Here is a 15,853-nt window from a genome sequence, read left to right as displayed (position 1 = left end):
TTACATTCATGGATCCTTGATACAAAAATGACGAGTTATAACAAAATTTATATCACCAAATTTGCCCCTGGAGAATCAAATCAAGGTTCAGCAATAAGTGAGAGACCAAAGATGGAATTAAAGCCCAAGCTCTATTAAACAGCACTTGGTTCAGAAACTGGTTGATGTTCACAGTTGTGTCCACTTATCCAGCCCTGCACTGCAGTATTAGGACTCTGTTCCCTGAGTCTGAAATTATTATCAACCTGATGAACAGTGGGAAAACGGAGAGGACGCTGCACATCTAAGCTTTGGGAGAAGGGGAAACGGACAGAGATCTAATCAGGATCAGAAAATAGCCTATCACAGGAAGCTCTAATATATTTTTCCTATTTCTAAGTCTCAGTCCTCACAGTTTGAACTTCCAACAGCTGTGGTACCTTGATGAGGGCTTGTTGCAGAGAAGTTAGTGTGCTATGCTCAAAACTCATGCTGACCAAATACAATGCATCACCATGAGTGACTTGGCACTCTTGCTGGATGCAGTCAGAAGCAATGGGCATGCTCTTGTGGGAGAATTTCACAAGGAAGTTAGCCAAGTATTAGCTGGAGAGTTTTGACCTTGCTGTTTGGATGGTAGCTTAGCCTGGCCATCTGTGGTCATGGATGCCACCCACTGAGCCGCACATACACTGAAATGAGATGGCCTTTCTGTAAATACAGCTCCTCCTGTTCTCAGATGATTCTCCACCTCCAAAAGGTCAGAAGGAACATTACTTGACTACAGATCTCTTAAATTATGAGTCATGTTTCCTAGATAACAGAACTAAAGGACTATTGACATCTGAAGCATAACTGTCTCCTTTTCCAAATTTTGTTATGAACATTTTCAAACATACAGACAAGTAGAAAGAATGACACAATGAACACCTACATAGCCATCGCTGAATTCAACAAGCATTACATTTTGCCATATGGCTTTCTCTCTCCTTACTGTGTTTTAATGCCTGAACATTTCACCAAAGAAAAACCTATGAAAGAAGCTCACTCAAATCCTGTGAATGAGTGTCTGTCCCTCCTCCTTCCAGCCTTCCCAGGTCTCAAGGTGTGGAGAGTTTATACTCTTAGCTTATGCCTTGAACTCACCTGGCATTCAGCTCAAAGGCCTTGTTATTCCTTGTTCACCGTCTTGGTATTTAAAGCTCTACCTATCTCAACCTCCCTGTCCAGGTCTGGATGACTGCCTTGCAGTTTGCTTTAGACAGGCTGATGAACCCACCAACACCAAGTTCTTCACAATGGTCTTACCAGTGCCCTAGGAATCTACACACCCTGAATCATCTTTTAGTAAACTTGAACTGAAGACCTAAACACTTGAACTCAAGATGTAAAAATGCACTTGTTATTTTGGACCTTATCTGATCAATCAAGAATAAAGTCTGTATCTATAGAGCCAATGAAAACTATTTCCACCAAGCTTTTCTTAACCTCTTTTTAATTTTCTGCCAGGTACGTTCAGGTGATTCCTACTATTTATTTCCATCTTACCATCATGTGAAGAATAGGACAGAGCGATGAAGAGTAATGCCTCTGCATTCAGCATTCAGATGACTATGACCCCAAGCACAGTGGCAGTGTAATCTTATACATGACATCATTTCTTCATGTAATATGGAGAAACTAGTACCATGTACTTTGTAGACCTAAAGTTAACATTAAATGAGATAATGCATGCATAGTTCTCACAGAGTGATGAGTATATGTTAAATCCTTCATTGAGGACTACCCTCTAATACTGATATTTTAAGTGTTGTTTCAATACAGCCATTATTGAATACTGACACAAGCTAAATTTCCTGTTAGACTGCCAGCAATTAAAAAAAATGACAAAATTGAGGGTGGATGAGCAGGAGGAGGATCTGAGCATCTGTGAATCAATCCTGTCAGTGGACATTTTAGTTGAAATAAAATGTTCTACTATTTATCCATAAAAAAATGAATGGTACATTCATAAATGTTTTAAAAATCAATTTTCTGAATTAACAATACAATTGAGAAAACAATCACAATTTGTGAGGCTGCTCTGTGCATGTCAAATGCTTTCATGAATCTGCATGTTTGATATCTAGCAGCCCTTTTTGGGAAGTGGGGATGGGAGAATGACGATTTCCTACCATCAAATGTTCAAAGCACAGAAATGGTATCCATTTGGTCTTAATGGTACAAATGAATAATGGAGTAGTCACTTTTTTTTTTTTGGTATGACTAGTGACAATGCAAAGAAGTCAATTTATCATCTGTTCTGGTATTCCTCGTCTCTCTCAATTCCGAAGATATTCTGATTGCCGATTTTCCTGTACACTCAACTACATATGTATGCATTCACAAATTCATTCCCAATATTCACTGAGTTGCTATTTACATGTAGGTGCTTTGTCAGTACTGGATTTGTTATTCATATTGTTTTTGTTGTCATTATTATTATTATTATTATTGATATTGGGGATTGAGTCCAGGGGCACTTAATCACTGAGCCACATCCCCTGCCGCTCCCTTTTTTTTTAAAAAAAATATATATTTATTTATTTATTCTTTGTTGTAGTTGGACACAATAACTTTGTTTTTAAAATTTATTTATTTTTATGTGGTGCTAAGGATCGAACCCAGTCGCACTAGGTGAGCGCTCTACAGCTGAGCCACAACCCCAGTCCCTCCAACAGTCCTTTTAAAATATTTTATTTTATTTAGAGACAGTTTCTCACTTAGTTGCTTAGTGCCTCACTAAGTTGCTGAGGCTGGCTTTGAACTCATGATCCTCCTGCCTGAGGCTCCCAAGCCTCTCGGAATACAGGTATGTGCGCCCGCAGCCAGTATCAGTACTGGATTTAAAAACAAAATACCACAGATCTCTATCCTAAAGGTGAGTATTGCGGGGAAAGAGTAAGAGCTCGGGATGATTTCTGCATGAATTCTTTAAAGATGAGATGATTTGATGGGAAAAGTATGTCCATCACCGAGTCTACTGCGTGGCCACTGCTTGCCATTAGCAGTCCTCCCTGCCCAATGGCCAACTTATTATTTCTGTCTCTCCTCTGCCTTCTTCCAGATCCCTACTTCTCTCTATGCTTAACTTTTAAGAAGTGGGAGCTACAACCTTTCCATGTTTTCCATGGTCTACATGGCCACTCATTCATTAAGGTCTTTGTGATTGGCTGTGTTACGTGGTTGACTTCAAGATATATGTTTAGCAAAATGTATCTGCTGAACACAATTATTTCCATTGTGATTTTTAAAGTCACCACTGTGGTAGAATTTTTTCAGACAATGTTCAGTGTATTTTCTCTCTGTTTTTCTTCCTTCCTAAAGAAGCAAGTACGTGAGCGGTGTGGGTGTCTAATCCATTATTTTGCCTCCAGGGCTCCCTCTATGTCCTTCCTTTGTTGTTTTTTTTTTTTTTTTTTCTCCCTCCCTTGACAGCTAAATGCCGTTCCCTCTACAACCATGATAAACAGAATCTGAATCTCAGGGTCTATGATCACACATGAGTCAAGCAGAAAATAAAAATGAGATAAAACAGGTAAGAAAAATATTCAAGTAGAGGTATCCCTGTGTAGCATTGGGCTCTGGTTTTGAAACTGGAACAGAGTTCAAATAACATCTCCAATGATTTTTATTTTGTGTGTGTGTTCTTGGGCAAGGCTCATCATCTTCTGTTTGTTCATTTGAATGTAAACTCATAACAGTTCCTAATATGTGGGGCTATTATAAGGATTAATACAGTAGCTCCCCCTTATCCTTGGGAGGAATGTTTTCCAAGATCTCCAGTGGATGCCTGACACCATAGAGTGGGGCTACCAAACCCTATGTATACTATGCTTTTTGCTATGCATAAACACCCATGGTACAGTTTTATTTATAAAGCAAAGCATAGTAATAGATTAATAACAGTACTTAATAATAAAATAGAACAATTATAACCACACAGTACTTGAGTTTAGGCGAATGGAATGTGCTCTCTCTTAAATTTTCTTATTGCACTCACCTTCTTATGAGATGATGTGAGGTGATGCAAAGCCAGCCCGAGGAGATGCAGAGAAGTGACTGGCAAGGGCATTGTGATGCAGCATTAGGTGACCACGGACCGGACCTTCTGACACTGCGTCAGGAGGAGAATCATCTGCTGCGAGTGATCTGGGATCGCAGAGCCATGACAATATTGATGGGTGGATGTCAGGATGAGGTAATGTCAGTGGTTAGTGATCTTTGGTAGCTGATTGCAGAAAAATTTTGGAAGAACATCATCCAGAAGTTGCTGGTCTTCCTTTTGAACTCATCAACACATTACTGCAGAGGTTGTAATCCTTCAGTGATCACATGGGTAACTTTAATGCTGCATTCCATCTGAGGATCGCATTCCATAGTCTTGTCCCTTAATGTCTGCATAATTAGAAATCCTTCAGCAAATTTTAGGAATGCCCACACTGCTGGTTCTGCTTCAGGTTTTTCTTCTTCATCTTATTCTGTCTCTATGGGAGACTCATTGAGTTCTTAAAATTCCTCATCTGTTAACACTTCTTGATGGCCTTCCATATGTTGTTCCACTTTTTCACCAAGTGTGTTGGCAAATCCTTCTCCACCTACTTGCCTTGTCCTGGAAATGATTTTCTTAACTTTTCCATCATTCCCTGGGAAGACTTTACCATAATTTATTACCTCACTCTTTAAGTTACTCCCAAGGATATTGACAATGTCTTGTTTCAACTCATCATTGGAATTTTTGATGGATATTATTTCATCAGCAATAGTGAATTATTACTATTGCTGTATTATATCCAGATTAAGGTCTATATCATCTGCTGATCTAATGCAATCAAATGCCAGGTGGATATAAGTGGCCTTGACAAACTGAACAATGCTCTGGCCAAGGATCTAAAGCAATGAGATTGTATTCGGAGGTAAACATAGAATGTGGGCATTTTGATTTACATAGTAAGCAGTTTCAAGATGGCCAGGGACACTGTCTACTATTAATAGGACTTCAAATTCCAACTTTCCCTCTTCCAAGTATTTTCTCACTTCTGAGATGAAGCACTAGAAGAACTTTTTCATAAACAGGATGGCTGTTGCCCACTCTCTCTGATTATGTTGCCAGAACATGGGCAGAAAACTCATTTTTGTTTCAACTGCATGTGTATTCTCTACTCTGCATCCTATGCCTGACTTTCTCACATGCCCGATTGCCTCACAGTACCAGAGTTGACAACCTGCCCTTCCATACTTCACGCCCTCATTTCCTTTGTTTTTGTTTTTTTTTTTTTTGAATGTGGGTTCTATTGCATATCTTAGTTCAAAAGAGCTCAGTTTCACTGAATTTGAAGATGTACTTTGGATGCAATCCTTTGTCCTTAATCAGCTTCTTCAATTCTGCCAGAAATGTGACAGCAGCTTCTGCATCAGCAGATGCAGCCTTCCCAGTAAATTTTATATTTTTTTTTTCAGTTTAAACCTATTTCTGAATTGGTGTGACCATCCCTTTCTTGCAGTAAATGGTTTGGTGTCAATGGTTTCTGAGGATCCTGGGTCAAAGTCTTCTTAGGCTCAGTTCTTTTTAGCAGAAGATACCATTGTCAATGGGAACACATTTTCTTGACGTGTCTTCCACCCATAATTTTAATGCTTTTTCCATCTTAACTAAGCACTTATCACTTACTGTGGCTATAACTTTTACATTTTGAGGTGGGAGAGAAAACTAGCTTGGAAATCTTTTTCCTTCATCACAATTTTACACTTAAAAGATACATTCCTTATTATGGATCTTAGCAAATTAAGTGTATGATGCTTTTTCATTCCTTGTAACTCAAAAACATTCACCTTTTCACTTAAAGGGAGCATTTTACAACTTCTCTTTGGCACATGTGAACTGCCAAAGTGGCATATGTGAACTGGCAATTTAGGACCATATTAAGAAAAATAAGGGTTATTTGAATGCAAGCACTGCAATACTTTGATAGGATATGATTACCAAGACAGTTACTAAGTGACTAATAGTTGGGTAGCATATACTGCAAGGAAACACTGAACAAAAAGATGATTCACATCCCAGGTGAGAGAGAGCCAGATGGCAACTAAGATTTTATCATGTAACTCAAAATAGTGCAAATTTAAACATGTAGTTTATTTCTGGAATTTTTATATATTTTCAGACCACACAATTGAAATGGAAGAAAGTCAAACTGTAGATAAGGGGGAGACTACTGTATGATAATGCATGGGAAACACTTAGCTCAACATTTAACTCTAGTGTTCAATCAATGGATAATAATATTATTAGTACTATCATCACCATTCCATAAAATAGAATAGATCAGAGGTTACTGAAAATGTTAAAATTTGTAATATCTTCCACTATAATACATCCTTGATGAATGTTATTTTATTAGCAACAGTGACTTATTCCCACCACTGCACTATGGCCAGACTAAGATCTGTATCAATTGTTGGTCAAATGTAATCAAATGCCAGGCGAGTAGATGTGAACTATAATGAAAAGAAATTCTCTGCATTGTATTTTTCTCAGAAATATGTGTGTGTGTGCGCGCGTGCGCACGCATGTGTGTATTTTCTTCATTTTCCCTGGGAAGTCATACATTCCTTTTAATACAAAATAAAATTTAAAAGTAGAAACTGCCTAATTTAAAATGATCCTCATCCACATAGCATAGCATCACAATTCTTTTCTGACAGGGAGGTACCTATAAGAGTATGAATATCCTATTAATAAGCATAAGACAAATACTTTGTTTATTTTCAGGTCAGAATGCTCCTTGGAGGGTGCGAGGGCACTCTAAGCCTTCCTGTCATCAGAGGACCATGACCCAGTTCAGGCAGCTCAGGAGCAATTTACAAAACAGAGCATCTGCCACATTCAAACACAATCATTCAGCATCCATGATTTTTTTTCCATTCTGAAGAAACCTTGCATCTCTGTTATTTTGATATTGTTTATCCCTATTCCTTAAAGAAAGCAGCTTTAGGATCAGAAGCTGATTTTGGAAGATAATTCAGAAAAAAAAAAAAAAAAAAAAAAACTTAGTCTTAGCTGGCGCTAAGTCCCTTTGTAAACATGGTATCCTAAGCTCTCAGATATTTACTGGATAGGAGGTTTAACTGTTTATCAGCAAAATTGCAGGCAGAGTAAAGAAAACAGCACATTACTCTTCTGTTACAAAAATCAATAATTATTTTGTTCAGGAAAAGTTAAATATTAAAATGGATACTACAGACCTGAGGCCATAAAGGACTGTGCCATCTGGATGCAGGCGGATCATGCGGTTTTTGACAGTCACTCCATGAACAAATGACTTCTTATCGTTCAGGAAGTAGGTATCAGGCACCCAGAGCTGATCTGCCACTCTGTTGTCCAAAGTCAAGTTTAAAGGTATTACATTATAGGACAGCCTCTTATCTCTCCAGGCTTGCTGAAAGTACATTGTCAAGGTATAATCCTGTGGATATGAGAAGAAAAGTTTTTATTTGTTACCAAAATAGACTCGTTGCATAGACAAGCACCTCATTGTTACTGAGAAAAAAATACATATGGCCAAACACCATAAACTACCCCTAGATAAGTACACAAATATATTTTATTAAATGCATTCTTCCTAGACAACCACTATGTGCCATACATGCACTTTGTGTGTGTGTGTGTGTGCGCGCGCGCACTTTAAAGGAGGAGGGAAGAGAATATATCCATAGGAAGTTTATAATATATTTCCCAGGAGGAAAGACACTAAGACATAAATACTTGATAATTAATTTGCATTTCTTAAAGTGTAGTATACAGGACTATTGTAGGTGGGTCATAACATATTTTTTAAAAAAATAGCCATGTACTTGTTTTCTTGTCTTCTAAAAGAATTAATGAGCATATCAGACCTAAGGTTTCATATATTCATTCATTCAACAAAAGTGTTATTTGTAAGTATGATGTGACAGGCATCATGGAGGAAATGGGGTAAAAGTGTTTTGTTTTATTTTTTTTTTAAAAAAAAGGTTAAATGCATGTTCTCAGGGAAGTTTTAAATAAAGCATAGAAAAATGATAAAATAATGTCAAATAATGCTCCATTATACAATGCAAAGAAAGGAGAACATGAGATACTTCACTGGGATTGTAAAGAAAAAGCTCTTTAAAGAGTTAGCATGTTGAGACCAGGTAATGAGCCCAATTCACTGGCTCTCAGCAGAATATCCCAAGCACTGGAGAGTCTGCAAAGGACCTGAGGAAACATGGGATTGGAATATGTAAAGAAAAGAACAGAGACCTGCTGTTTAGAGCCCAGTGATGCACAGAGTGGTAATGGACAAGTGAAGAGAAACAGCCTCATGAAGTTCACACTTCAGTACAGAATGCAAATTTAAAAGAATAATTTAGAAAGTAATTAATTTATTACTGTAGCAACTGCAAGAGTTAAAAAAAAAAAAAAAGAGAGAGAGAGAGAGAATCCTAATCAGTCTAATCCATATGAGTTTCCCAGCAGAGGTGACATTTTCACCAAGTCTTAGCTGACTTCCTAGCTAACTGAACAACATTAACTCAGTCAATACAACATGAGAATTTAAATCCATGGATTATGGATCAACATGCGGGGCTCCTCTTTTTTCAGAAAATGAAATGCTACAGAGGGAGCACTGACCCTGGAATTTCAACTTTATTATTTCTCTACTTTTTTTCTAGGGTGTACATTTATATCACTTCTTTTATATTTCTTTTAGAGTAACTATAAACAGGGCTTTTAATTCAAGCCTGGCCTAATCAGGAAATTATAAAGGGAATTAAATGTACAACTCAAGTGAAATTTATAAACTACAAAAGCTATACATTATGAATGAATCACCTGCATATTTATTGTAAGATTTTTATCCACTAGAGGCCTATGGGTACAATGTGATTGCTTTCTCCCCTTCATCTGAACCACTAAGTGAAGGACCAAATGTTCATTTGAAAAAAGATAATTACAATTCTAGTTCAAAATCAATTCACTATGCCCTACTTGGGGGTTTCAAGAAAAAAGAAACTGGGATGATGTTTTAATCATCTCGGAAATCCCAGGTGCAACACAATGCCTAGGGCACAAATAATGAATCAATGAGGGTCCCATAAGGCACACCAGTTGGACTTCTGCCCATAATTGGACAGTTCTGTGTGTAAGATGCTTTAATCTTCATGAAGTCCTCACTTCCCACACTTGGTTGAGATTTACAATCATAATTTAGTTATACCATTTGAAAACATAACTTATAAGATGATATGTATAAACATAGAATAGGTTTTTTAAAGCAAACTACAGTCCCTGTGAAAACAGTAAGATGTTTTCTGTGGTTTCAAAAATGTACATATTTGGAAGAAATTCATAAGTCCCTGTGCAACCTTTTAAATTTATGACCAAACTTCTATTCTAACAAAAGATAAATTAACATTCTAACAGCATATCAAATATCCCACGGTGAGCTTCTTTTCTGCAGCATGCTGTTTTAGTCCACGGTCCTAGAAAAGCTTTTTATTTATATATATATATAAACTTGAAGATTCTCAAATTATGTAGCTAGAAAACAGAAAAAAAAGGCCAGTTGTATTTTTTTTCATGTGTGTACACTACAAATAACTTAAAAAGAGGACATATATTAAAAATTCAATTAATACTTGGAGAGGATAAATTCGGGGATTTCAAATTCTTGCAGATAAAATGGAAAATATGATTATTATTTTTATTGGAATATAAAGCTATTTACACCTTCTTGATAATAAATCCCGTTGAGATTTAGGAGAATTTAGTTTGGAAGATGCTAGAGTTTACCAATCAGCTGAGATGTGTTTGGACACATGAAATTATATTCTCTTTGAGGCTAAATAAATGGTAATATTGTGAGATCCTGTGTTACATGCTAACTCCTGTTATTTGTCAGCAAGTTACTGCCTGCTAAGAAATGCTCCCAGACAGACCCTGGTGATTCTGCAAACTGTCACATCAATTTCCATTTCATTTATTTTTAAATTACACATCCTGACATTATCAAAAGGGGAAGAAGCTCTTGAATCTGTAATCCATGTTATCTAAAACAGGAAGGGATTTAGATGATTAAAACTAAAGACAAAAGATTTTCAACATTAAACAAGTTAGAGTAAGCCTACTATATATGCTCTTTCTCCAACTAATTTCGAGTATAAATCCTGATCCTGGAAGGAATAAAATAGCATCTAACTGTGAACTTTGCAAAGCATATGGTAGAGGGCAGCACAAGGAGAAGAAAGACCATCACAGATGGGAGATTCATATTTGTTTTATTTTTCTTCTATTTCTGTTATCTACTTAAAGTAAAACGCACATGCACGTACACAGAGTCAAAAGCATCCATGCCTAAGTGGAGAGATATAGCATGTTTCTGGATTCACAGAGTGAACAGTAAGATGCCAATTCTCTCTGAATTGACCTAGAGATGAAACTCAGTCCCTAGCTAGATACTACCTAGCAGATATTTTTGAATATATTGACAAAAAGGTTCTAACGCTTATGTGGAAAACAAAGGAAGAAGAACAGCCAAAATAATGCTAAAAGGGAAGATCCAATTTGAAGGATTGACTTTGAATGTAGGAGTTACTCCTATGCTACACTAAGACAGATTATTAGCATTGATAGAAACACAGACTGATGAAACAGGAGAGTCTAAAAACAAACCCCTACACCAGTAAGTTCACTTGGTTTGTGTCAGAGGTACAGACTGTAGAATGTCTAATGCTTTCAACAAATGAATTAAGTTAACTGGAACATCTATGTGCAAATAGACATAGAAGCTTGACGTGGAGTTCATATCATGTAAATCCATCATAGCTTGAAGCAAAAACAAGTAAAATTACAAGACCTTGAAATGAAACAGAAGAAATTCTTAGTGACCTTGAGTTAGACAAAGACTTCTCTGACGCAAATCCAAAACAACAACCGATAAAACAAAACAAAAAAAACTGGTCAACCGAATCTCAATAAATCTAAAAAAATTTGCTGCATGAAAAACAGAATGAAGAGAGTACAAATACAAACCACAGACTGGGATAAAATGTTGACCGCCCACATATGTGACAACATATAGGAATAAAGAATCCTCAAAACTCATCAAACAAGCCAATAAGAAATATACAAAAGATATGAGCAACACTTAACAAAAGAAAATGCAGAATGTTTTCTCTAATATGTGGATGCTAATTCACAATAAGGCAGGGGGCACTAGGGAAGAATAGTGTTACCCTAGATTAGGCAGAGGGAATTGATGAGGGGGAAGGGGAGGGGATGTAGGCATAGGAAAGACAGTAGAATGAAACAGACATTATTACTGTATGTATATATGTGACAGCATGGCCAATGTGATTCTGCAACATGTACACTCAGAAAAATGAGAAATTATATCCCATCTATATATGACGTATCAAAGTGTATAAAAGCATTCTACTGTCATGTATCACTAATTAAAACAAATAAAAAATTTTAAAAAGTAAAATAAAGTATATGACTTTTCCAGAAAAAAAGAAGGCATACAAATGCTAAGCTTATGAAATCATGTTAAGCATCATGAGTCATTATGAAAAAAACAAATTAAAAACCATAAAGAGAGCCTGGTGGGGTGGTGCATGCCTATAATCCCAGCAGCTTGGGAGGCTAAAACAGGAGGATCCCAAGGTCAAACACAGGGCCAGCAACTTAGAAAGGCCCTAAGCAACTTAGGGAGATCCTGTCTCAAATAAAAAGTTAAAAGGTCTGGGAATGTGGCTGAGTGGTTAAGCACTCCAAGGTTCAATCTCTGGTACAAAAGAAAAAAACAAATGCAAACAAGCAAACAAAAAACATAAAGAGATCCTGCTACTATTAGAAAAGTTCAAGTAAAAACATGAAAAACAATGAGAAGTACCAAGTGCTGAAATGCACAGCCACTGAAAGAAAGCCTCCACATTATAAGCAGAAATACAAAACTACCAGCCACTTGGGAAACAGTTTGTCAGTTTTTTACAAAGTTAGCATACATTTGATCTATGATCTAGGAATCCCACTCCTGGGTGCAAATATTACAGCAGCTCCATTTCAATGGTCCAAACAAGAAGCCATCTGACCATTCCTTAGAAGATGAAGGAATAAACAAAACATAATACATCCACAACACAGAATATTATTCAGCAATGAAAAAGAAAAAATATCAAAATATGAAACAACATCAATGGCTTACAAATGTAGAATTTTAAGCCAAAGAAGACAGGATCAAAAGGATATGCACTATAGGATGCCATTTGTATGACATTCTGGAAAAATGAAAAACTGTATGGGCAAAGAACAGCTGGGTGAGGAGGCTGACTTCAAATGGTGAGCAGGAGGAAATGATGTGGGCGACAGCACTGTTCTGCATCTCCTAGCTGCAGTGCTTACAGGATGTTATGCATTTGTTGAAACTCAGGTAAGCGCTTTTTAAAAGCATGTCTTGGGTCAGACACATCCACGTCCCTATCCCAATAGTACCACCTCCCTTCAGAATGACCTTGAGTGAATCCTTTGGAGTCACAGCATGTTTCCAACTCTAAAGAAAAACTATATCTAATGAACTTAGGAATTTGAAAAAAAACAAGGGTTGGTTTGAAACGTGGGGTGGGGAGAACAGGCATATGCATAAAGTAAGTTTCCTCCATGCACAGGGGAAGGGTGTCCCATAGTCTCCCACAGGGCCTGACCAGACCACTCCAAATGGTCATAGACTCTCAGATCCCACTGTGTGCAATGAGGCCCCCTGGACCTGGCAGCTTCAGAGGCCACTTCTAGGAATAAAATCAGTCTGTTCTATGTAAGGCTCTGCTGAACTCACATTCCAATCATGCTCTCATGCAAAAATCTTCTTAACATCTGAATCTCTTTTCATTTTTATTTTTGTTTTGCTGTCTTTGTGATTTTCTTTTCCTTATACCAAGATTTTAAACTTTCCTATCTATTTGGCTTAGAATTCTAGAAAACAAATAATGAAACAATTTGTGTGTGTGTGTGTGTGTGTGTGTGTTTCTCTTTCTGTATTTTTTCTAACCTCTTTTAACTTTATTAATTTCTAAATTGCCTATTCAATGTTTTTTTGTCATTTTTTTCCTACCTGGGAAAATAGCAACTATTACTAGAAATTTGGAGATTTGGAGACACAGACACACATACTAAATTCTGCTGTTTTTATTATTGTATTTTAAATCTCTTTCCATTTAATTTATTTTATAGTTCAGAGCAAAATTAGTACAGAATTTCTCTTTAGTACTTTTTTACAAAACTTCATCAAAAATTAAAATTTTCTATGATCATAAGACAATATCAAATTAGAAAGTTCATTTTCTTATTTTTTTTACTTACCACTTTATTATTTTTTTTAATTTTTTTTTATTGGTTGTTCAAAACATTACAAAGCTCATGACATATCATCTTTCATACATTTGACTCAAGTGGGTTATGAACTCCCATTTTTACCCAAAATACAAATTGCAGAATCACATCGGTTACACATTCACATTTTTACAAAATAGCATATTAGTGACTGTTGTATTCTGCTACCTTTCCTATCCCCTACTATCCCCCCTCCCCTCCCCTCCCATCTTCCCTCTCTACCTCATCTGCTGTTGTTCAATTCTCTCCCTTGTTTCCCCCCCTCTTTCCCCTCACAACCTCTTATATGTAATTTTGTGTAACATTGAGGGTCTCCTACCATTTCCATATGCTTTCCCTTCTCTCTCCCTTTCTCTCCCCCCACTCGTCTCTGTTTAATGTTAATCTTTTCCTCATGCTCTTCCTCCCTGTTCTGTTCTTAGTTGCTCTCTTTATATCAAGGAAGACATTTGGCATTTGTTTTTTAAGGATTGGCTAGCTTCGCTTAGCATAATCTGCTCTAATGCCATCCATTTCCCTGCAAATTCCATGATTTTGTCATTTTTTAGTGCTGTGTAATACTCCATTGTGTATAAATGCCACATTTTTTTTTTATCCATTCATCTATTGAAGGGCATCTAGGTTGGTTCCACAGTCTAGCTATTGTGAATTGTGCTGCTATGATCATTGATGTGGCAGTATCCCTATAGTACGCTCTTTTAAGATCCTCACCATTTTATTATTATTAGCTAAAGTACAAAGCTTATTAAAACAGCACACCTTTATTCACTAATTTCCTTTTCTGTTTCAAGATGTATCCACAATCCACACTTGACCTTAGTTCCTAGCTGCTGAAACCTGTGACAGTTCCTCAGTCTTTCCTTGTTTCTGATGTCAATACTTTTGAAGAATAGCAGTGTTATGTGGTAGAATGTTTTCCAATTTGGATTTATCTGATGTGTCCTTATGATTAGGTTGAGATTTTTCGGTTTGGGCCAGAATGTCATCTTGACAATGTCATCTGCACCATATTAGGGATAAATACTCTCCGTATGTCTTATTTCTGGTGATATCATCTTGTACAGTGGTTAAGGTAGTATCTGCCAGGCTTCTCCACCTTAAAGTTGTGATTCCTTCGTGATTAATAAATAACCTGGGTAGGTATTTTAGGACTAATGTAAATGATAACATTATTAAGCTCATGTCTATATTCACAGTGGGTTTTTTTTTCCATCTAAGTTTCTACCTCTCTTTGTCATCCATACTGAACCAATGTTTTCACTCAGTTGACCAGTGTGACAAATTAGTAAGCAAACACCAACATAAATGCCTGAAGGTGTTCTACCATTAAATAGTGAGAAGTAGCTCCTTGCAGACCACTTTCCATTTATCTAATAATTTCCCTACCTGTGGCATTGCCCTGACCACTTCCAGCTCAGGACTTGCTTTCTGGAGGTCAAGTGTGGTATCTCCTGGTCTCGATCCTGCAGGTTGCAGATGGTTAGCCTGTATCCACCTGGACCTGAATCACTACTCACCCTTCAAGTTTGACTTTCACCTTGTCCCTCCTTTATCTCTGTGGCTTTCCCACATATTTTCTTCTTCTCTAGGCACCTAAGCATTTCTAATCTATGGACCTTTTCCTTCCTTTGTCCAAAGACTATGGATATGGGAAAAAAACTCTCAACATAATTGTTGTTTTTTTCCTAACATTTCTCTATCTGGGAAAGACATCAGAGTAAAGAGTTGTTTCCACATATGTTTGGTCTGCTATTTAAGGATGAAAAGACACATAACATTTTATTTTTAATAACCAGTTGTTAAATCTTGTTTGCATCAGTGATAAGGTATGGGATGTTTAATTTTCTTTATTATAGCTCCATTTTCCAAGCTTTGAAAATGACTATTACTGGGCTAAAATCTTGAACTTTGGTGATTAGTCTTGCTTATTGAGTTCTTCTAAGATTAGATGTTCCCAGAGAAATTCCAATTTGCTTTAAAGCTTTTATAATTTAGAAAAAAAAATAATTTAACTTGCTCTTAATCACCCCTGGCTGAAAGAATAATGGTTTCTAATATATTATCATTTATTCTTTTTCTAGTGGTTTACCAAAACTGAGTTTCTAAGCTGAGAATTTGAGCCCTTGATTTTTCTAAGTCAGGGCTAATATTTTCAAGGCAGTAAAAAACCTGTGATATAAGAAGTACTAATACATGTTTAATTTAAATGCAATACCAGTTTCATGTGAATCAAGCCCAATGTTTGTTCAACATGCACATGTATCACACAGGACCTAATTCAATTTGGGGGATGTTTAGAAAAGTCTTTCAGTTTTTCTAATTCATATTTCCATTTTTTTAAGAAGTGTGACACAAAATGACTTACTTTCAAAGATTAGGATGCCAGACTTTTTTTATATGTAAAATCTTATGATTTTTTTCCTT

The 15,853-nt window shown here is 36.6% G+C and overlaps 1 protein-coding gene across 3 annotated transcripts in view; it reads right to left on the bottom strand.

The window, feature by feature from the left end:
• The window catches only part of Gabrb2 (gamma-aminobutyric acid type A receptor subunit beta2), a 232,515-nt gene that overhangs the window by 143,040 nt on the left and 73,622 nt on the right, over nt 1-15,853 (bottom strand). For all 3 annotated transcript variants that reach the window (XM_027938712.2, XM_071612006.1, XM_071612007.1), the window contains exon 5: nt 7,264-7,484. In XM_027938712.2, coding sequence (XP_027794513.1) covers nt 7,264-7,484 — 221 coding nt within the window. The remainder of the gene's footprint in view (nt 1-7,263; nt 7,485-15,853) is intronic.

The sequence above is a fragment of the Marmota flaviventris genome, chromosome 5 (assembly GCF_047511675.1).
Source record: "Marmota flaviventris isolate mMarFla1 chromosome 5, mMarFla1.hap1, whole genome shotgun sequence".
Taxonomy (NCBI): Eukaryota; Metazoa; Chordata; class Mammalia; order Rodentia; family Sciuridae; genus Marmota; species Marmota flaviventris.
The sequence above is the reverse complement of the archived record's forward strand: the minus strand, read 5'-3'. Positions and strand labels throughout refer to the sequence as shown.